This window comes from Podarcis liolepis (genome assembly GCF_965112155.1).
Source record: "Podarcis liolepis genome assembly, chromosome: 12".
Lineage (NCBI taxonomy): Eukaryota > Metazoa > Chordata > Lepidosauria > Squamata > Lacertidae > Podarcis > Podarcis liolepis.
In genome coordinates, this window is record NC_139563.1 from 29,610,168 (window position 1) to 29,632,677 (window position 22,510).

General features: G+C 39.1%; 1 protein-coding gene across 4 annotated transcripts in view; it reads left to right on the plus strand.

Annotated features, from left to right (window-relative positions):
• The window catches only part of GLCCI1 (glucocorticoid induced 1), a 39,468-nt gene extending 17,794 nt beyond the window's left edge, over window positions 1-21,674 (plus strand). Inside the window, exons 3-9 of one of the 4 annotated variants that reach the window (XR_014517681.1) lie at window positions 3,731-3,817; window positions 5,333-5,446; window positions 6,384-6,536; window positions 10,210-10,420; window positions 17,988-18,108; window positions 19,154-20,768; window positions 20,799-21,674. Coding sequence is in view for 3 of the 4 variants with exons in the window: in XM_083468242.1 (XP_083324368.1) it covers window positions 3,731-3,817; window positions 5,333-5,446; window positions 6,384-6,536; window positions 10,210-10,420; window positions 17,988-18,108; window positions 19,154-19,505 (1,038 nt within the window). In the remaining variant the exon portion in view is untranslated. Of the gene's footprint in view, window positions 1-3,730; window positions 3,818-5,332; window positions 5,447-6,383; window positions 6,537-10,209; window positions 10,421-17,987; window positions 18,109-19,153 lie in introns of all 4 variants that reach the window. The other 3 variants (XM_083468242.1, XM_083468243.1, XM_083468244.1) reach the window with 3 other exon arrangements.
• Window positions 21,675-22,510: the final 836 nt, after the last annotated feature.

Genomic DNA, 22,510 nt, shown 5'->3' on the forward strand with positions numbered 1-22,510 from the left:
GCAAATAGTCTTGCAAGAGATAATTAGCCCTCAAAAAAATTTTGTTCCATCTGATGTCATATCTGTGTTTTAATACTTTATGACACAAATAGCATTATGAATGTGTTGGGAAAGCCATCTCCCTTTTGAGTGGACAAAACTTTTCTTCATCATTCACCTAGAGGCAACATTTAGTACTCCACAGGTGAGTGACTGAAGTAGCTTCTAAGAAAATGGAATGTGGACATTTATTCAGTACTGTTTATATTGTCGGTTTCCTCTATCATGGAACTCAGGGTGGTGCATCTGGGATTCCCAGGCAGCCTTCCATCCAGGCACTTTCCAGATCCAGGCCTGCTTAGCTTCAGCAGCGTGGTTTCATCATGTGTCTTCATAACATGTCATTCAAACCTTCCATGTGTACAGTTTCTCTCCAAGTGGTGCAAGTAAAGACATGGGCTTTTTAAGTTTGTCCATATGCACAAGTTACAGAGTTTTTAAGACTGTTACAATTCCTCTACAGTTGCAGATTTTTTACTACTTTGGAGATCGAAATCTTCAAAATTCTGTAGCCTTGACACGTGTATCGGGTAGCAGTCAATATGAATATATTGCAGAACCAGCATCTTAAATTATAATAATTGTTATTTTGGTTCTTAACAAAAAAAGTGGATTTAAAAAAAATAGTTTTCAGCTCACTTGCACCTTATTTTATAAGAGAGAATGTTTAAAAAGCTACATTTCAGGACTATCAGTTATCGTGCATAGTGAAGGAGAACCCGAGAAACTGTGGTAGAAGATAAAAGGACATCATGCATAAATTAGCTATTAATATTTTGTAAAAAAATACTTGCTTTTGACATGTAACAAAACCATGGCTTAGTGCAGGGTAGACTTTCACACGGAGAAGGGCTGAAGTCCTAGTTGCTCCTAATCATACAGTTGCAGGTTTATGTGCATGTACCTGCAATCTTCTGTGCACAAGTTGCTATCCATGAAACACTTATGTGGGCTTATGCACAATCATCAGCTACATTCCACTGTTTTCCGGACTGTGTATAAAGTGTGGGGCTAGAAGGTTGGAGTGATGGAACAGATCTGCGCCCATAGTACAGGTTGCTGCTTGAACAAAAGTCCACACTGATGAAAGGGATGGCATAGAAGGGCTTTCTGGCAGTTGTGCTGCCTTTGAAAGGTGCACAGTTAGTGCTTTGAAAATCAGAGAAGCCCGGTGAACAGTCATGGAATACTGGGGGCTGTACACCTTACCCAAACAGCTGCTGGTGCTCATTTTAATAGTTGCGTGTTTCTTTCATATGTAGCTTTAAAAATAAAGTATGTGGGTAGCATTTTTCCTCCTCATAATAGGTGTTGAGAAAATAGAATTTGGAGTTATTTATATGGCAAATGAGTAGAAGAATGAGATAATACTTGAGGTGGGGACGGAGATCTTCAAAGCTCTCAAGTTTCAACCTTACTATAACACAGTCATAATTTGCTAAAATCAAATGAGTTGGTGCAAATTTTTTTTTCTAGTTCATCTTTGTGTCCATTGAAAAGCCAGCCAGCAACTTGAGCTATGGCATTCCTAAATCTGAAAATTCAAATTTTCCACCTGCTTGTTAAAACAAATTTGGGTTATGGTCCTTTTGACATGGTTGCTTTTAAAGGGCCTTATTGGCAATACTTTTCAACCTCTGACACTTAAATGGGAAGACACTATAGCTCATTGAAAAAGCACATCCTTTGCATGTTCAGTCCCTATCATCACCAGCTAAAAAAGATCAGATAGTGCTGTGGAATGTGAGCTCCCTTTAACAGGAGAGTGAGTAAGCAAGCTCATGCAACATATTGCATGTTTTGCCAGCTGGGGCAATGGGCTGAGCTGCCTTTGTCTTGGTGTTTCTTTCACTGTCTGAAGGAAGCCAGATACTGCAGTGGCCATGCTGCTGCTGTGTTTCCTTCTACTACTGCCAGTCTGGGTGGAGTCTCTCTCATATGCACCACAACCACAGCTGAGGTCTGTGAATGTGCATCTGTCAGAAGAAAAGAGGAAGCTCAGAGGTGGTGGTGATAAGAACCTTGCCCGGAGGCAACTTTTATGCCCCATTTTCAAGCAGGGCAAGTGTTTTATTACAAGCTTGCTCTGTGCATAGTCAAAAATTTCCACGCACTTTCTGAATATTAAATACAAGTAAGGGTGAGAGAAGCCACTCTGCTGCGAAAGGAATTACTGTGCCTGCAGATGAACATATTAGTCCATTGTTGGGTCTGTGAAACCACTGAAATGTTAGAATCTCTTATATGTGTCTTTAGAAATGTCTCCAATTCTTCTGCATGATTAACATTTTAAATATATTACCCATTTACCATTTAACACAAATGATAAATGGTGTAACCCATAGTATTACAGTATAGATAATCAGGTGTTAGTTTGATATCAAAAAGCTCAATGTAATCTGATGAGTGGTACTGAGTGAATAGGTTTTGCTTTAGGGATAGCTCTGAATAAGATATCTTACTTCCAGTTCTCCATTTTCTAAGTCAAAACTGCAAATCTGACTTCTCATTCCCACAGGCTGACGTTTTGGCAAGTTTTACTACAATATCTACTCCTTGTCCTTTTTCTTGAGCTAAATATTTATTTTCTTTATTTGTCTGGGAATCTGTATTTTGCAGTTGCACTAAAGCACTTCACTTGTGCACTTCTAAACAAGTGCTTCCTTTGTTTTGAAGCTTTTCACATCTGCTTCTGTTCATGTGGTTCAACTTGCCTTTGCAAGCCACTTTTTCAATATAGCAGATGCAGTGTAAAGAAAAGTGGGGGATGTGGCAGGAGCACAGCTTGCAAGTTGCCAATATTACATGGTCTGTGTTATTGCTGTTTATAAGTTTTTAATTTAGTTCATGTTCTAAGCATGCATTTGTGACTTCAGTATGCAGCAGTGAAATGTGCACTTATCTAAAACAGTGCTCCATGGTGAAAATGTTATTAGCAACATATGAAGGAAATTCTCTTGCATGTTGTTTGTAGAGAGGTATTGTCGTGCCTAGAAATGACTAGTTGTCTGAGCTGTGAACCAGGAAGTCTTCTGGTTCAAATGTTACCTCTGCCACAAACTCACTTCGGCAAACTAAACCCCTTCTCCCCCAGTAACAGCATCCATCAGTAATAAAGGATATTAATCCTCTTTTAGGGCTGATCTAAGGCAGAGGCCCCCAATCTTTTACCCTGATGAGCACATTTGGATTTTTGAGCAAGGATGGTGAGGCACCACCCGCTCTGGTCACTTCTCACCCCCACCTCCAAGAGTGAGAAAACTATAAAGTGCATGTACACAGACTTCGCTTTTCCAAGGGATCTGAGCAAAAACCGGATCCAGTAGCATTAATCTGAGCCTTAAAAAGCACATAGACTTGAAAGAGGATGTGGGAAAGAGCATTACTCTTCTAGCTTCCTTCTTCAGCTCTGTCTACTGTTCAGGGTAGAAAAAGCTAATCACCCTCACCACCTGATGTTGAAGGGGGAAGTGGGGGGGGCAGAGCACAGAGGCTTTGGGTGTGCCAGGGGCAGACCTCAAGGGCACCATTGCACTCATGGGTGCCACATTGGCGACCCTGCTCTAAAAAGATACATATGTGAAATATACATATATGCAATATAAGTGTTAAATGGTGTTCTAACATTATAAGATCAAAACAAGAGCAAGTAATGGTGCCATATCATACTTGTTGGTTTTCATTCGTTTAGACACCTAGCTGTTGGGCAGAAGAGGTATTAGAAAAGAGATCGCATCAGCGTTCAGCTTCATGGGGGAGCGCTGATCAACTAAAAGAAGTAAGTGTTTATAACAGTTTGACAAACAGGAGGCCCTCAAGTCTCACAGGTTCACTGGATGTAGTTTGTCCATGGTAGCACATTCATGTTCTTCTCCCTTTTACAGACTCCCGATTTAAGGGTTTCTTTAATGTGCATGAATGGGAAGAATGCATTGGGAAGTCAGTAGAGTACTCTCTGATAATATTGACATAAAGCTGTACTGCACTGTTTTACGTTATTGTGTGCATTGTTCCAAAGGTAGATAGATGCGTGATAAGAATCAAATCTGTCCCAGATTCAAAAATGTCCCTGCAGTGATGCTTGAAATATAACTTAGTATCCGTGACTCACATATTCTTGTCATTATTTGGCCACAATTAACATGAAAGCCAATTAATATATTTGGGTATTATATGTTAAAATTGAAATAATCATATACTGTCTGTAACAGTAATTCTTATATGCTCAGTTGACACCATAGAAATGGCATACTGCATATTACTGTAGATATTGTTGCTTGTATACAATGCAGCACTAAGTAAATGCCTCGTCAGTGCAAGTATTCCAGCTTGCTCAGTTGGACCCCCCTCCCCCACAAGTCTCTGCTGAAATATTTTAAGAGGAGTAAAACGAACAAAATTAACACGGTGAAGAGCAAGAATAGGACGGTGTTAAACACCTATGCACTGGGAACAATGCTAACATTCTTGATGGGTTTAAGGTTCAAACTGAAAATATATTCAAAAGGTGCTAAAAGTGTGATTATTGCTTATAGGAGCAAGATCTTCCTAGATATAATGTCACACATTCTTTACATGGCGAAATAAAATGGTGCAGTTTATTTATTTATTTTTTGTACGATGCCTTTTTGTGGCATCAAAGCCTAGTTGATTTTTTTTGGTTAGCTAACATTGCCACCTGGCTGTTTGTTTTAAGAGTAACTTTAGAAAGCTATTTTAATTTACATATGCAAAAGAGCAGCAGCCAGCCTTTTTTTCTGAGAAAGGTTGCATTCTAATCAATCCCATCATTATTAGGCTTTTGCATTGGAGGACAGCCCTCAATTGTATTTGAGAGTTCATCATAGACTCTATTAAAATCCACTGTTGTAAGTACAGTACACCATTCTGTCTTAGGAGGCATGTTCAGAGCTCTGTAAACAGGTCAGAATGAGTGTATCTTCTTTCCAAGGCAGATGTGTGAATTACAACATTATGTTTTATGAACATTTAGATATGGTTGTGATTCTCAAATATACCTCTATATCTTCTCAGAACAATCATAGAAAGCAACTCTTCATGTTAAGCTAATGGTTAGTATTTGGAAGAGAGCATTCATATCAGGACAACTAAATTCCATGCAAGAAGCAGTAATCGTAACCCATGTTTATCTCTGAAGTGTGATATTGTAGTTTTGTAGTTAGTCTTATTTGTATGGCAGGTGCCTTTCCTCCCCCTTTCAGCTAGACTCAAGATGTGCGCATTGTCAGTTACACGCCTTCTTTTATTTGATTTTGTCTCCTCTTCCTGCTAGATTGCCAAATTGAGACAGCAGCTCCAGCGCAGTAAACAGAGTAGTCGTCACAATAAAGAAAAAGAACGTCAGTCGCCTCTCCATGGCAACCATATAGCAATCAATCAGACTCAGGTAAGCAGACAACTGAGCTTGTTCAGGCAGCCTTCAGAACTAACAGTGATCATGCTTTTCCACTTCTGAATTTCTGTCTACAGTTTAAAATGGATTTCATAGTTATGAATTATAAGGACGATTTTATACCAGTTTTAATTCATGCAGGAAAAATTAGTGACAGGTTGTTTAACAAGCCTGGAAAAGTTGGGGAGAAATCTCCTGTTTAAAAATAATAAATTCGCAGCATTGAGTTGACCAGAAACAAGGGTTAGCAGTCCACTTCAGTATTTCTCTTCAGCACAGGCCCTAGGGCCTTGTTAACCAGTTCAGTAATCTGGTGCTGGTCAGAATGCCCGTATTTTCCATTGTCTGGGGGTGGGGGGTAGTAATTAACTGCAGGGTCAAGTACAGATAGTCTTGACTGGTTCACAACCATTCTGCAGACCACCTGAATGGAGCTCACAGACCACCAGTAATCAGTGAACCACAGTTTGAGAACCTCTGCTCTAACAAAGACTCCTGATAAGTACCATGTAACTCGTTAGAGGTCTGTGTTTATTCAGCCCTTTCAGATGTGGGGTGAAAAATACCCATTACTACCATACACTCCGATACCTTTGGTGCGGTGGCTGCACATTTGGCTGTTAGCATATACCTCTGGATTTGTTTAATGTGTTTGGTTTTCTGATGTCATGGATGTCACAGTGTTCCTTGCAAGTATTATGTCCTTTTTCTTGATCCAGTACACTGATCACTTTGATAAGCATAGTACTGAGCAGGTAAAGCTCTATAAGAGTAGGGATGTAAACTTTTCTTCCTTTTCATCAGAAATCTAAGATGCATAGCTCTTTAATATTTCTCTACCTTCAGATGAGTGCACAGCTCAAACTTTCACATAATAAATTATCCTGCTATAAGTTTAAAGCTAAATTTGACATATCTTTTGTCTTTAAAGGCTTCTATATCGAGATCAGTCCCTATGCCGCTCTCAAACATTTCAGTGCCAAAATCAGCTGTTTCGCGTGTGCCGTGCAATGTAGAAGGAATAAGTCCAGAACTAGAAAAGGTGTTCATCAAAGACAACAGTGGAAAGGAAGAAATGTCCAAGGTAAGCTGATGCTAAGCATGGTTACTTTAAGCTGCATAATATAGAAATTGAATGTAGAAATGTGTGAATCTGTGCAAAATGACTGAACTAATCTCTGAGAGCATAAATACTCTGCATGTATTCATATAAGCAACTAATATAGTTAGTTTCAGTTTTACAAAGAACCTGGTAGTGTAGGGTGGCAAAAAACCCCTAAATATATACTACTGCATTTAACTACAATGATGGTGGTGGCAAAGTAATCCAGGCATCTTGTGTGATCGGTATTTTTAGAGGTTAGTAATTTGAATAAAACAGTGCAAGAACTGATCTTAAAACACTCAGAGTGGTTACAATTTTAACAGCTGAAATCTCCTAAATACTGCTTTTTACACCATTTCCCCACAATTTATATTACAGTGTCATTGTCACTGTGACAATAATACCTCCCAAAATTAAAGTGAAAAATAAAATGGACATACTTGTCCTCTTAAACATTTATTGCTGGCTGTTCAAGGTTTAGGTCTCTGAGCCCTTATGCTCTGATCAAGCAGTACAATGAGGAGGAACTATGTTGATTTCATTAGGACTCCTCAAAGTTTTAAGTGATTTGCTGGATTTTTGCCAGGGCTTCTGATGAGAGGCAATACTGAGCTGAAAAGAATCCCCTTTCCAAAGTTACAACTAGATCCAATATTTCTCTTGTTATCTCCAGAATTACAGCAGAGAAGTCACAACTGAAGAAACTATATTTTAGAAAAGTATGCACATTTACAGGTGTGTGGGGGGGTGTAGGCGAGAGTTCATATGTCAATATATTCAGTACTCCATATATGCAAATAATTTCTGTGTTGAAGGCTACTGCCAAGACAGGGCTTACATGTACTATATTGCTTTATATTTCTTCATCAACTACTACATTTCATAATGTGCTTTTTAGACGCTTGAAAATATGCCTGCTGAATAATTGGCACTTAGTATAATTTGATCTGCCCAATAACAGCAATTCATGCCTCATTTTAGGTCATAGGCTTTAATAAGCTCAAAGCTTCGTGTCCCATGCTCTCATGAGAGTTACTGAGAGATCATTAGCTATTGCTGACATCACAGTATGCTCTCTTCACAGGCATAATTGTTATTCCATTATAAGCATCCAGCAGAATGCAGAAAAGAATGCAGAAAATGCTGAATGGCACAGGTGCTTTTATATAAGTTTCTGGGATTTTGTTACCCTAAATTGAAAGGAGGTTCTGAAGTAACTTATATTTTAAGTAGGACAGCAAGCCACATAACTGCAAAGTAGTTAGTTTCATAGGCTTACAGTTTTTTAAAATTTTGGTTCTGTTGCTTTTGTTACGCATTATGATTGAGACAAAGATAGGCATATATGTACAAATATATAAATGTCTGATGGAGACACAAACACAGCAAACCATAACATTAGTTAACTCAGACCTTTTCTTCTAGCATGCTCTCATAGGTGGCTTGGCTTTGTGTCAGTTTGCCAGCTTGGGAGAAGATATCAACGCTACCTCTCTGGGGTGTACACTGGTATAGCACACTGGTGCCAGCTGGTGCTGATGGAGGAAATGAAAATGAGAGAGCTGCTGCAGCTCCTTTATGTTTCAGTTTTTTAATATATTTTTTTAAAAAATAATTATTTATTAAATTTGTATACTGCCCTTCATCAGTAGATCACAGGGTGGTTCACAGCATAAAAATGTAAGATAAGATACAAAATACATAATAAAAACCAAACCAAACCATTGACCTCCCCCCCCCCCAACACATTTAAAAGGACATAGACTGTTAATAAGCCAAAGGCTTTGTCGAAGAGGAACTTTTTCGTCTGGCACCTACAGGTGTATAATGAAGGCGCCAGGCAAACCTCCCTGGAGAGAGCATTCCATAAGCAGGGAGCCACTGCAGAAAAGGCCCATTCTTGTGTTATTACCCTCCAAACCTCTCATAGAGGAGACGCATGGTTCTAAAAGTACCTTTAGATTGGAAAGACTCCTGAAACAAATGGTTTGGGGTGGCACGTTGCTGTCACCCTGCAGAGCCCCTTCTGGCATGTCTGCTGCTGCAGTTCATGTGCGCTCAGAGGATCAGGCTTTAAGTGTTACAAATGGAAAGCCTTCTTGAAACATTGCTTATTTGACAGCAAGACAAAGCTATTTTTATACATTTGTTGATGCCATTTAAAAGCTTTTGAGGGAAAAGTACTTAGTGGAAAAACTTCAGTCTTTGTTTCTAAATCAGCCAAAAATGAAATGCCTTGAAGAATTGGAAAGCCCAGATAAAAAATGAAGTGAAAATAGTGTTCTGTAACGCTAGAGTAATTTCTCAAACACTTACAGGATGTTGAACAAGAAGGCATTACCTAAGCTAAATCTTACTTTCTGGAACTTAAGCCTTTTGTGTTTCTCTCAAAGGGAGTGCACATCAGTGTATTAGAATTTTCTTCATTACAGCTTTCCAGGAAAGCAAAAATTGCTGTGATCTTAAAGCAAAGTCGGTATTTTTGCATCACTCTTCTCTTTTGTCAGTATTTTCTTTGAAGTGTGATGCCTCTAACTTTGGAAATCACAATTTAATCTGTGTACTTCTTTTTTAACAACTTATTTACTGTGTTTGAAAGAATTACTTGCTATGTTAATCAAGGCTGATGAGATGGTAGATGAACAGTGGGATGAATAGGCTGTCAGTAATTCACTTCTAATGAATGACATGTCTACGGTGAGACCATCATAAAGTTTGATATTTCTTTTTAGAAAGATTCCCAGTGAAAATGTAAGTTATAAGGGGAAAAAAGACTGCAAAACTGTTTTGTAGAAAACATGGAAGAGCTTCACTGCTTTCTTTCAACTCTTTCTACCCTGAAAGCAATAATAAACTCTCCTTAAGAAAAGAGAAACTAGTTCATGGAAAAAATGAAGTCTGAGTTGACCCCTTAAATTACTGTTGCCTGCCCTTTATGACAAGATCCCAGGGGACTGTGCTTTAAAATTAGTGTTTGTGGGGTTTTTCCTCTCTTGATGTTGTTGAGGGGGGGGATTTTAATTGTCTTTAATTGTAATAGGGATAGTCCTAAGCTGTGTGACATTTCCTGTCTCTTTTGAAATTGCAAAATGTCTTGTTCTTGTTTCCTTTAATATAAAAATGTAAAGGGACCCCTGGCCATTACGTCCAGTCACGTTCCTATTTATCTACTTGCACTTTGATGTGCTTTCGAACTGCTAGGTTGGCAGGAGCAGGGACTGAGCAACAGGGATTCGAACCGCTGACCTTCTGATCGGCAAGCCCTAGGCTCCGTGGTTTAGACGACAGCGCCACCCGCGTCCCTTTAATATAGTTACTATTAAATAATGCCGAACCATTTGTTTAGTAAGCATAAATATCAGCATGTGGCCTAATGGCTGAAGTGTATCTAGCCTTGATGTTTATTTAAGGATATAGCTGCACGTTCAAGTGACTAGAATTTTCATGCAGTCTCTTGCACTAAATGAGGTGATGAACAGCATGCCATTGTGTCACTTGCCTCCTTTTGTAAGAAGCTGACTTCCCTCCCTCTCCCAAGGTCATTTCTGGCTTGAAAGAAATTAGCACAGGTCAAAGTGCCCTCCGGGTCCCAGACTTCACTCTGGGGCAGGAGTTTTCACTGTGCCTTTTAAGATTGTTGTTTTTGCTGCAGCCCTTGGATATTCCTGATGGCCGACGAGCTCCCTTACCTGCTCACTATCGTAGCAGCAGCACGCGTAGCATCGATACACAAACACCTTCTGTGCAAGAGCGCAGCAGCAGCTGCAGCAGCCATTCCCCCTGCATTTCTCCTTTTTGTCCTCCTGAGTCTCAGGATGGGAGTCCTTGCTCCACAGAAGACATGCTGTATGACCGTGACAAAGGTGAGAGTCTATTTGAATAATTGGTTCATGGCTTGCTTTTGTTCTGCCGTACTGTCATTGTGCTTAAATCAGATTTTTGATTTCATTTTATTTTGTCGTGTTGGTGTGAACTGAAGACTGCTCATAATTGTTTTTGCTTGTTTACATTTGTTTTCCCTTTTGTTTGTGCAGTTTCACAAACATCTTCCATAAATGTCAGAAGGACACAGCAAATGAGCTTAACTCTTTATGAAAGCTATAGTATGAAAAGTTAAGGAAAAGCATGAAGTGAATATTTTATAAAATAGTGTGAGAATTATTGGTGAAATAAGTGAATCCAGAGTTTGTGGTTGCGGTCTCACTTTTATTGGTCATTTAAAGGGTAAATTAGGAAGACAATGATATATTTGAGTCTAGTGTACAAAATACTATGGCAACAGAATGACTTGTGGGAATGAAATCAATGCTGGTCATGTTTCACTGTATGTATTTAACAGAGTAATCCTATGCATGTCTACTCAAAGTAAGCCCCACTGAGTCCAATAGTAATTGATTCCTAGAAAAGTGAATATAGGTTTTTGTAGCCTTAAAAGTCTGGCAGCGTTCTCAGATTTTGGCAAAGTCAATGGTTTTTTGAATTTTGCAATTCTACTCAAGCATAAGGGTTGGTGGTGAACCCAGAATTCAGAATGATTAGATTCTTGGTTTTCGGTCTCCTTTTTTTAGATCTACAGTTATAGCCCTTAATGGCTGCAAACAGAAGCTTAGAAGCATATGGCCGATGCTTGGTGACAGTGCAGAAACCACAAGGAGTGGGGAGTGGTTTCAGTTTTCTGCAAAGCTGCTTGATTCACTTTATAACTATCAGGAGTAGAACAGATTATGCACAATCTGCAAATACATGTGTCTGTTTCTCTTATATACCCCTTTTCCTCCATGGAGCTGAAGGACACGTGGGACATTTCCAGCTGGTTTTCCATCTGCACACTGACCAGGCTCCTGGCTGCTTCGTCTCAGAAAAGTTGATGTACCATGCTTTGGGATCATTATTTTGCTTGGTTTGTGGAATGAATGTAGGTTGTAGGATTGAATACGTGCATGTTTTTAACACTAGTTGTAGGCCTCCTGGTCAAAGTGAGCTGTTTTAAATTAAGAATAAAATAATGAAGTCTCCCGGTATACAGATTTTAAAAACAGCAGAAGGGGAGTTCTCCATTTAAGTATTGTAAAAAAACAAAAAACGCCTTGTATTTTCCATCTTTCCCCCAATTATTTTTAGAGTGCTCCAGCTCTTTCCTCTTTTGTTTTCCATCTTCCATGCTAATTTCTGTTTCTGTTTTCTGGCCACATCCTGCCTTTATTTTTTCATATTCGTGCACATCATTTACAATTAAAGCATTTCCTCACATGCCTCATGTTTTTCTTTCCTTCACTTTCTTTCCCATTTGTAGCCCTGCCATTTTCTCTCTTTCATGAGGATTACAATGCATGGACACTTCCTCAACCCCAACATGTGATTTTGCTGTCTTGGGTCTAGTTTCTTTACTCAGTTGAAGCCAGACACAGAATATTTTTCCACAAAAAGGCAAGACATTCTTGAAATGCCAAAAAACCAAAAAAAGGTCTAGGGATTGTGACTTACACAAGGTGTCCTCCAGATCTTGGGACTACAATTCCCATTATCCATGACCATTGACTGTTAGTTGGAGCTGATGGGAATTGAAGTCCAAAAACTTCTGGAGGAGAGATTTATAACCTGGCCTGCCTTTTGGATATATGCTTCATGGTAAACTAAGTAAAGATCATGATCTCACTTTGAATTTTAATTAAAATAAAATAAAAATATTCTATCCCACCCTTCATCATGAACAATCAATGCTAGGTGCAATAAAATAATGTAAAACTACCAGACATTCACAAATACTCATACAATAAAACAAGGACAGATAAAAAACAAATCAATAGATTGTTGTTTTTGTCGTTGTTTAGTCGTGTCCGACTCTTCGTGACCCCATGGACCAGAGCACGCCAGGCAATAGATAAACAGTCTATAATATATAAGCTATCTACATCTAAGCACCCAGTCTAGACACTAACAACCAGTAAATTTTTGGATGGTCAACCATCCTTTCAACTGGTATTCAAAGGAAACAAACAAACAAAAAGTCCATTATTGTCACTTTCACATACTAGAAATTGGGTTAGCCAACGAGATATCCTCTCTGTGTTTTGGACTACAGCTCCCATCAGCCCCAGCCAGCATGGCCAATGATCAGGGATGACGGCAATTGTAATAAAAAGAAATGTGGAGGGCACCATGCTGGCTACCACTATATTAGCGCTTTGCCACCACAGATCTTACATACCCCAGCCCTTTTTCCAAATTCGATGTTGCCTTTTATATAGCTAAAACTCAAGTATTCAGCCCACCAAACCCAGAGGTACTAGGCTAAATCACCTCTAGAAAATTCCAGGTTTCCTTAGTTTCATGCTCACAGACCTCATTCAAATGCTTGTTGAATGATTAACATTTGTTAGTTGGGGGGGGGGGATAATATTCTGCAGAACTGTAAGTCCATGTCTGTGCATTTTGCCTGTAGCCATTAAGATATGTTTCAGCAATGTCAGCACTTGGTTTTACAGAGAGGGCTTCTCTTAATGGCGTCTGAAATGGTGAACACAGATAAGAGTTCTTTTGGAGTTGATGTGATAAGTGCATTTGATTGAAGGTCACGGTTCTTCATGGTATCTACACCTGCACAGATCCAGCTTTGGGAATGCACTAGAGCAGAATGCCCGAAAAGTAGCATTCACATCTCCTCTTCCTAAAAGAGAGAGAGAGAGAAGTCTTGAAGGATTCACAAAACTCTCTTTTCGGTAGGCAGAGCTGCCACAATTATCATTATCTTGGGTTATCTGATAATGGCTGATTGCATCAACAGTTTTAAGAACAGTTTTAAGAGCATATGAAGAGCAGTGTTGGATCAGAACAGAAGCCTGTCTAGTCCAGTCTGCTATGGTATTCAGAGGCATGGTGTTTCTGTTCTTGGAGGTAGCATATAGTCATCATAACTAGTGGCCATCACCTTACCCTCCATGCATTTGTCTCATCCCCTTTTAAAGCTGCATGTTGGTGGCTATCTCCACAACTTGCAGTAGCAAATTCCATGGTTCAACTGTTAGGTGAAAAAGTACTTCTCTTTGTCCTGATAACGGAAAAGCTGTAACATTTCCTCGTATAGAACTGACAATTTTGGTTACCCTTTGCCTCTCTCTCCAATGTCCTTTCTGAAGTGTGATGACCAGAATTGTGTAATAATAATAAATAAAAATACACCATGAACTCAAGATCCTTTTCCTGGCCAGTCACCATCAGCTCAAACTGCATCAGGATGTATGTGAAATTAGGATGTTTTATCCGGATGTGTTTCATTTTACGCTAACATTCAACTCCATTCATCATTTTTATGCCCAATCAGCGAGTTTGGAGAGTTCATTTTTGAGCTTTCGGCACCCCTCTTTTGTTCTCCCCACCTTGAATAATTGGTTATTGCCCACTAACTGAGCTTCCTCCTTCCTCACCTCTCACTCCAGATGATTTGCACTGGTCCCAGTTTAGATCATTGGGGATCTGTATTTTTGGGTTAGCCAGTTTCTGATGTGGTTACAACTTTAATTGCTGTACATGCTACCTTAGGATGAATCTGATACTTATTTTCACAGATGGTTACCTGTTAACAGGTACCTCTGGAACAAGGCACAGTTTGATAAAAGGCTGTGCAGATTGCTCACTAGTTCAGTGGTCCCTTAAAATGTACATTTGCCCCATCAATTGTGTTGTGTGCTTAATTGAGTACAGAAAAATAACGGAGCATTGAATAAAATAATTATTTTGGTTTGTATGCTAGACCATGTGTGATTTCCCCCCCATGCATTGTGATATTGCTAAATGTAGATAAGGTACTGCAGAACACTACGTTTTCCAGTTAACTTAAACAGATAATCTATTTTTTCAGAAAAGAAGGCTTGTTGATATCAACCCAGACAGTATGCACTAGCTCCAGGAAGATTTCTGGATGAAGTGTTCTTAAATCTCTGAACAATAGTTAAAGAAGTATGGCCAACTGTACTTTCTGCTTTGTTTCAACTGTTGAAAATCACTGGCTCTGTTTTAATTAAGGTGGTGGGAGGGTGTCAATTGTTACACCTTTCCTACCTAACCTATTCTATCAGGCCAAACACTGATTCTATCAGGCCAACACTGGCAATCTTTCAGTTGTGGAAAACAGTTGCCAAGTTTGTTTATTCAGTCATAGGTATTTGTACCACATATGCAGAATTCGCAACTTTATAGAAACATGGGGAAATTACTAAAGTAGATTGATCTAGGTTGGCATTGTACTGTCTGTTATGAAGCTACAGAAATGTGTATTGGAGTACACAATCACAATATAATATTGATTATCAGAAATGTGTGTTTTAAAATACTTTTTTATTAGGAAGAAAGCCAGACTAATCATTGTTAGTGATTATAATTTGATCCTGGCCTACTGTACTGGAAAAGCATCTTTGGTACCACATTTAGTGGTAGTTCACAACTTGTTTGCATAACAGAGCTGGCAATTCCTTTTATTGTTGAATATTTCCCCCACTTCGCGTTCTAGAGTTGAAGTTCCCAAACTTCTGATGTGAATCCCACCTTTGGCGGTTTAATCTCTGTTCAAGCCATCTGCCACCTCTTATTTTAGGGCTCTTCTGTGATGGTTCAACCTAAGCAGTTGATTAATGTACTGTATCAGTGTTTTGGAAGGAGACCATTTCAAGTTTGAATGTCTTATGCTAAAAAGGCATTTAAAATAATGCCCAAAGGTTCCGTGCTCTGTTGTTCCCTGTCATAGGGCTTGTTTTCTTCTCCAGCTAAATTTCCATTATACTTTTCAGTCGTAAATCAGCTTTAAGCTGGACCTGACTGTGTTTCTGAATAAAAAATGGAAGTTAATAATTGATCAAGCATGGGGAGAGCTAACCTGCTGGCCAGACACAGACCTGCTTTACATTTCTAAAGCATCTTTTCTTTTCTGTCTAAGTCTGCGCTTTGACCACAGGCTCCACTGCCGCTCTTTGGATCAGATCAGCTGTTTACTTTACATTTCTATAAAGAGCTGCTTAAATAGGTTGAAATTTTCAAAAGAAAATGAACATAAAGTCTGCAAAGGGAACCCATGGTCTGCTTTGGGATGGGAGAGTGATCTTGCACAGCAGGGGGTGGAGAAAATGTTAATGGCACCTGTTGTGTGTGTGGAGAAGGGGAGGTGAGGAAGGGCCCAGCCCGCCGTGTGATTAGAAGCAGTTTTATTGCATTAGAAGTGCCAGCTCCACAGGGTGCCAGTGATTAGAATTCAGTTTGGTGACCCCATGTGCTATTTACAGCTGGAGGGTTCAGTTTTGAGACCTTGCTCCACAAAGAAAGATACTGGTTTTCAGCCTTTACTTTCTGAATTTTTAAATTAAATTTCACTTCTGATAAGTAAAAATTAAAAAAACAACCAGCCTTTGACACTGTTTGCTAGCCATCTGTTGAGCACAGCGCCTCTCAAGTTACTGAAGACTTTGCTCACTACTCTGTGGTTCCTCCAGGGTTAGTTTTTTAGGACTAGCTTTATGTGAAAAATTAAATTTTGAATACTTCAAGGGGGGCTCAGGGAACATACAGGGTTGAATACACACAGGAAAGAAAGGAGGGAAGTTTGTGTGTTATATATGCTTAGGGAACGGAAGGATATAGAAATGAGCCCGTAGGCATTTCATAGTCTTTACCCAGTGTAATTGGTCACTGGATTATGTTAGAATGATTTAATTGAGCTGTATAGGTAAAAAGTTATTACCAGCAAATTCCAGTGAACCATCCAATTCTGGTATTTTTGTGGGTCTATTCAGAGCAAACTTTGATTTCGAAACCACAGAGGAAGACATTTAAGGGGGAAAAGGAAAACAGCAAAAGAAATGAGACTCAACTTTTCAAAAAACAACAATGGTTAGAACTTGTGTTTATCCTTTTATGGCTTTTACTACTAGCTCTCAGAGAACTTTAGAAAGTTGTTGTTGGCAGTTCCTCACACTCCTACTTGTTTTAGAATACTAATAGTTCCATAGAGGGAATGCAGTATCACCCTAGATAGTATTAATGTTGTTTACGTGGCCATGTATCCTAGGATGAGAAAGCGATCAATCTCTACGGCCCTTTCTCACCTAGCAGCCATCAGGATATCTGGAAAGTCCCCACCCCAAGTATTATTTATTTAAGAAATTTTATATACCGCTTATCTGTAGGAAAAAAAGAAACACTCCCAAAGCGGTTTACAACTAGTCATAAGAACTGTAACCCCCTCCCTCTTGCCTTGTGTGTCTCTTTAGATTGTAAGCCTTAGGGCAGGGATTGTCTTAGCTGTGGGTTGTTGCAAGCCTCTCTGAGAGTTTTGTTGACTTAATGAGGGGGTTACAGATTGTGTTTTAAATAATAAATCATGAGTCCCCAGCTTTATAATAATTTTATATATAATAATTTATATATAATAGTAGGCTAAGTGTTGCCTACTCCTTCGCAACTCCTTTTTTTAATTTAAAAAAAAGCCCTATTCCATTACTACAGTGTATGAACAAATTTGAGCTTTTGGTGAGTTCAGGACTTACAACCACAAGATACGGAAAAAAGTAAAAAGGCTCTGAGAGGTGCCTGTTTCAGCCTTTTGATCTTAAAAAGTGTAAATGTTTTAGGCCATTGTCTGAAGAAGAAACATATGCAGGACAGCTAGGAATGTAGGGGTGCTGTCCAGCTTGTCTCATGTAAGTCCACTGGTGAATTTTAGGAGGTAGAATGGCGCCCGAGCTCTTTGTAGGTTTCTGCTGTTGTGATAAATGGTATTCCAAGGTGAAAGAAGGGTTACCAGGAACAGCTGTACCAATGTGTCAGCCATGAAAAGCAGGGATGCAGAGAATGAATAGCCCTTTCCTGAGTTCCAAAGCTCACATACACAGCAGATTGAAGATCAGCATCTGCATTATATATGCCTTTGGTTTTGTTTCTTTTTTGGTCTTTTCTGTGGGTGACATTACTGTGGACAATATTTCTAATGGCTTCATATTTCAAAAGCTGCTTACGAGCACTTTCCAATTATTGTGTTTATGCTTTGACAAGACACAACGGAACTTTACGTTATCATTAACCACTTGCCCTTCTTTGCATATGCTGTACATGTTGCCCTGATCATTTACATTTTTGAAATGCATAATAAAGAACTTATTTGTTTCCAGGATTACAGCTCTGCTTTATTCAGTCTGTAACATTCTGGATAAAAATATCCTCCCATTATGTGCTGCTGTATGGTAGATTACTGCTCCTCTAAAGCTTTTATTCAGGAGAAATGTGCTCTACCAGAGTGTTGGATATAGCCTGCAATAAAAGAAGCTTTGTGACTTGAAACAAACTGGCATTAGCAGTGAAGTTGTGCAAAAGCCATCGTGTTTGGAAATCAAATTTAATTAAAAAGCACTCTCAATCCCTAGTAATACAACTGCTTTAAATTTTCAGACAGTGGGAGTAGCTCACCGTTGCCCAAGTATGCCTCCTCTCCTAAACCCAACAACAGCTACATGTTCAAACGAGAGCCCCCAGAGGGATGTGAGCGAGTGAAGGTCTTTGAGGAAATGTCGTAAGTAATGCCTTTTATATCAGCTGGATCTGCAAATGCAGGAAACCTTTTTACTGGACCTTTTCAACTGCAGATGAATAAACTACTCCAGCTGATGAGGTTTCTCCCCCCTTCTTCTTCTTTCAGGAGCAAACCACTCTTGCCAATTTTGCACAGGCAAGAAGTTGAAGTGTTCCTGTCAGCTTGCGGGGGGCGGGGCGGGAATGCAACCTATTTGTTCTTGACCACATGACCCAGATGTATAAAAGCACAACTGAGGAGGAAATGCAAGCAGAGCTATGGCTTCTTCAGGGTTCTAAAAAGTATTTTCCAGCATGAGTAAAGCTGTCTTTATAATGATACCAGTTCAGCTTTATTTTTTTAGCCTCTGAAGCTGTGAATAACAGCCGTGACCAGATTATTTTGGTAGCATTTGAGTTTTGGTGTTGTTTTTTTTAATTGAGCTATGTGTTTTGGGGAGTGGGGGAGAGAACACAGTATGTAAGTACATACATGCAGAAATATCTTAAAGTTTGGCCAGTTTTCTCTCCTGCTTTGCTGTACAAGGAAATAGCATGGGACTAATTTAGACTAGGACGGCATAGACATATTGCTTGGGAAAATAGCTGAAGCCAGATGCTGGTAAAAAATGCTTCCGGATCATTAATAGAAGATTCTAAAGTGAATGTAGATGCTTTGCTGGACAAAATAGAGATAAAGAAAAAAGGACATTGTGCTATCATTTCATGTGTGTTTGCTACAGTGAGTTTTCTATTGATAAACAGCACATTGATGGATTTCTGATATGGTTTGTGCATCTGAATCCTTTAGGGAAGGGAATTGTGGAAAAGTCTTACCTCTCTGGTTGCTTTTTGCATGTATATTGTTTGTTGCTGTGGATCAGTCAGCTGACTACCAATATGGAAGATGTTTGCCCATTTGTCAAATAATCCCATTTCTTGTCACTCACATTCTAGCAACATACAAAACTGCCAACCCATACTAAGTTATCTGCAAATGTTCAAGTATGTAACTTTAATTTCTTTTTCAACCCCTTTGTTTTTAGGACTCGTCAGCCTGTCTCAGCCCCTCTCTTTTCATGTCCTGACAAAAACAAAGTTAATTTCATCCCAACCGGATCAGCTTTCTGTCCTGTAAAACTTCTGGGCCCTTTACTACCTGCTTCTGACCTGATGCTCAAAAGCTCTCCAAACTCTGGTCAAAGCACAGCTTTGAGTACTCTGACTGTTGAGCAGCTTTCATCTCGGGTCTCTTTCTCCTCTCTGTCAGACGACACCAGCACAATGGACTCTACAGAGGTTTTAGTACAACAGCCATCCCAGCAGCAGCCACCACAGCTTTTGCAAGAACTGCAGTCCGAAGAACACTCCTCTCCTCAAAATTACGTGATAATCTAGATGATAATCTAGATGAGCAAAGGCAGAGGGACGGTCTAAAACTCAACTGCATGAGTGGCACTTTTCTGGAACAAAACAAAGCTACTTATCAGCATCTTTCTGCATTTCAGCACTGTTCTTGGCAGGGACAAAAATGCATTCAGCATTTTTGTGTTTGTGTGTGAGTTTGCAGGGGGGGGCGCAGAATGCTTGCAGAATCTGTGTATCATTAAGCATTTTAAGTGGAGACTATGCATTTCATAGAATGTTTGACCAGATTAGTACTTTGTCCTGTGTTCTGTTTCAAATTCTACAGTATAAATAAGCTCTATATCAAACAAAGGTTGCCTGTCTAAATAGAAAATGTCTTGCTGTGTTGTATTCTATGGAAAATACTGTACTTCAGGATTATGTTTACAATTTATCCAGGTATTTATGTTTTGAACTTCTGTAATACATACAATGCAAAAAAAAAAAATATGGCCACAACAGTTGCACAGTGTCCCCACCCTATATGGCCTAGCTTCAGGTACTTCTCACGAAGTCTAAACTCAGGTAACTTGGAATGTATATCATATTGGGATATAAAATATTTTACAGCTAAAAAGCTAAAGAGGGATCATCACTCTTCTGCCTTTCCTTATTTTATGCATTAATATTTCCTCATTACATTCCACTTTCTTGGAAAAAGTGCATTCAGATCTAGGGGGATATGAACCCTGGACATGGGTGAACATGAGGAGAACCAGCAAATCTGTGGTGTGCTGCATCACATTGTCATGTGGTTACAAGTAAAACAAAAAACTGTTGCATTTGCCATCGTTTCAGCGTGTAAATTGTGGCATTTTAAAGTTTCAGGTGTTTGCACAGTTAATGACTGTTAAGCTGTTGTGAATAAAGTGTTCAGTTTTAGGCTGCACATAAGAAACATTCCATGACGTGTGTGTGAGAGAGAGGCTCTAAGGCAAGAATGTTTTCGTTTAATTTCAGCAAATTCATTCCCCCCTCCCGGCAGGTTTCAGAGGGGGTGGGTGGGAATTTCCTCACGCGTTTGCATTGGCAAGTTATAAGGACGTGAAATGCTACTGTTACCATTTTAGGAGTCTTAATTAATGTTTAGTTTCTCTTTTGGAGGAAATGTTCCATTCACATGCTGGTTGCAAAAAAAAATAATTATCTCGGGTTTTTGACAAGCAATGATCGGTGAACTTTGTTTTATTTGTACAGTGGGTATTTTGCATCTGAACTTTAAAAAAAAATCTCTTAAAGCGGCTATGAGGTTTTGTAGAAAAAAACAAAAACAAAAAAAGAAAGAAAGAAAAAGAAAGAAAGAAAGAAAGAAAGAAAGAAAGAGAAAGAAAGAAAGAAGCAATAGTTTTTAAGTCATGTATCTAATTGAAGCCTTTCTTAGTACCCTCTGGTTTAGGCCCATTGGCAGGTAAATTTATTGCAGTTTGAAGGTGGGCAGGCAGTGCAGTCGCTTGTCTTTCCAGATGCTGCATAGCTTAGAAGCCTCCAGTAGTGTTACATTACAGTAGCCCTGGAACTGTGCGACTGCTGCTTTCAGAGAGAATGAACCTGCAATACAAAGAGGGACCCCAAAGGCAAGAGACCCACTCAATATTCTTAGCTCTGTGCTTTCAGTTCAGTGGAAGTACCTTTATGCAAGCCTGTTCCTAAGAAAGCCTACTTTGCCCCTCTTCAGGAACTGAAAAGATTAAGACTGCAGCTGCTGCAGCATTTATACTCTCTCCGCTGCTTCTTTTGTGGAAGAAATTTGGGAAATAATAATAAAGGCCTCAGTGAAAAGTACCTAAGAAAAGCAATGAAATATACAGCACATGTATGTTGTTGCAAGATGAAGCCCAGTTTCCTTCCTATCATCACCAAAGAGTTTGGTAATAACCTGTTAGGAAGTTAGACTGACAGCCTCTTTTTCAGTTGCTGTGTGACTGACTGTAGGAGCAGGCGGAGAGTGGAAAGCTTAAAAGATCTGTTTGTCTTTTGTTTTCACAGTAATTTTTTTTTTAATACAGCAACAGGCATCTTTAATCTTGCTAATCTCAGGCCTTGGTGGAAGCACTATATAGTTTGTATGTTAATAAAGGGTAAGGGAAAAAGCATCCAGTTTCTTGTGACCTAAATGTGTGTTCTTTGAAGTTTTACATTAAAGTTGAATATGACAGTACATCTACCTTCTCACCCTCTCTCTTTTTTCCAAATATAACTACATTGTCACGGTTCTTGATGTTATAGGGTTTTATGAGAAACTATCAGGTGACTTTTTAGATCAAGAATGAACTCTGGTGAACAATATTTACAGTGATATTATTTGTTCTGTTTTCTCACGAGAAACTAAATATTAATTGTCACACACATTTGCCCTTGGCATATTGGAAGGTTCTGAATCAAATGTGTTTAAAACCTAATGCTTTGCTATGTAAATTTCCCAGCAGTTGTTGATCTCCAATATATCCTACATTCAGCTGTAGAAATTTGTCAAATATTGTTTCAAGAGTTTTGTACATAGTTGTACTGTTATTTCTAGCCACTGTGCTGAACAGTATTTGAATTACCACACAATATTGCTTTACACAAGGAAATGTGTGGCTTTTGTTTTGTATTTTTTCAGTATAGACGTCCCTGTGTCTTATTTAAATAAAATTATTAGAAAAAAACACCCTACAACCTGTAAAATGTAGTGTGTTGTCTGTCTTTTGAAAGCTGTCTAGAAGCTGAACATTCAGAAAAAGCACCAGCTGTAGTCTTGAACTTTTCCAGAACCGAGGGTTGAGGGATCACAAAAAGTGCTGCCCTGTGTTAAAACTCCCCTTTCCATAAGGAAACTGCAGCAGGAAGAAGAGAAACTAGTTGAGAGGTGGGATTCTCTGCTTGCATATATCTGCAGAAAAGGTGGTTGTAAAGTGCAATATTAATCAATCGTTGAATTGAAATGGTAGCTTTTTGTAGCTGAACTATTGCTATGTTGCACGCTTAATCATTTATTTCCACTGTAACATGGTGCA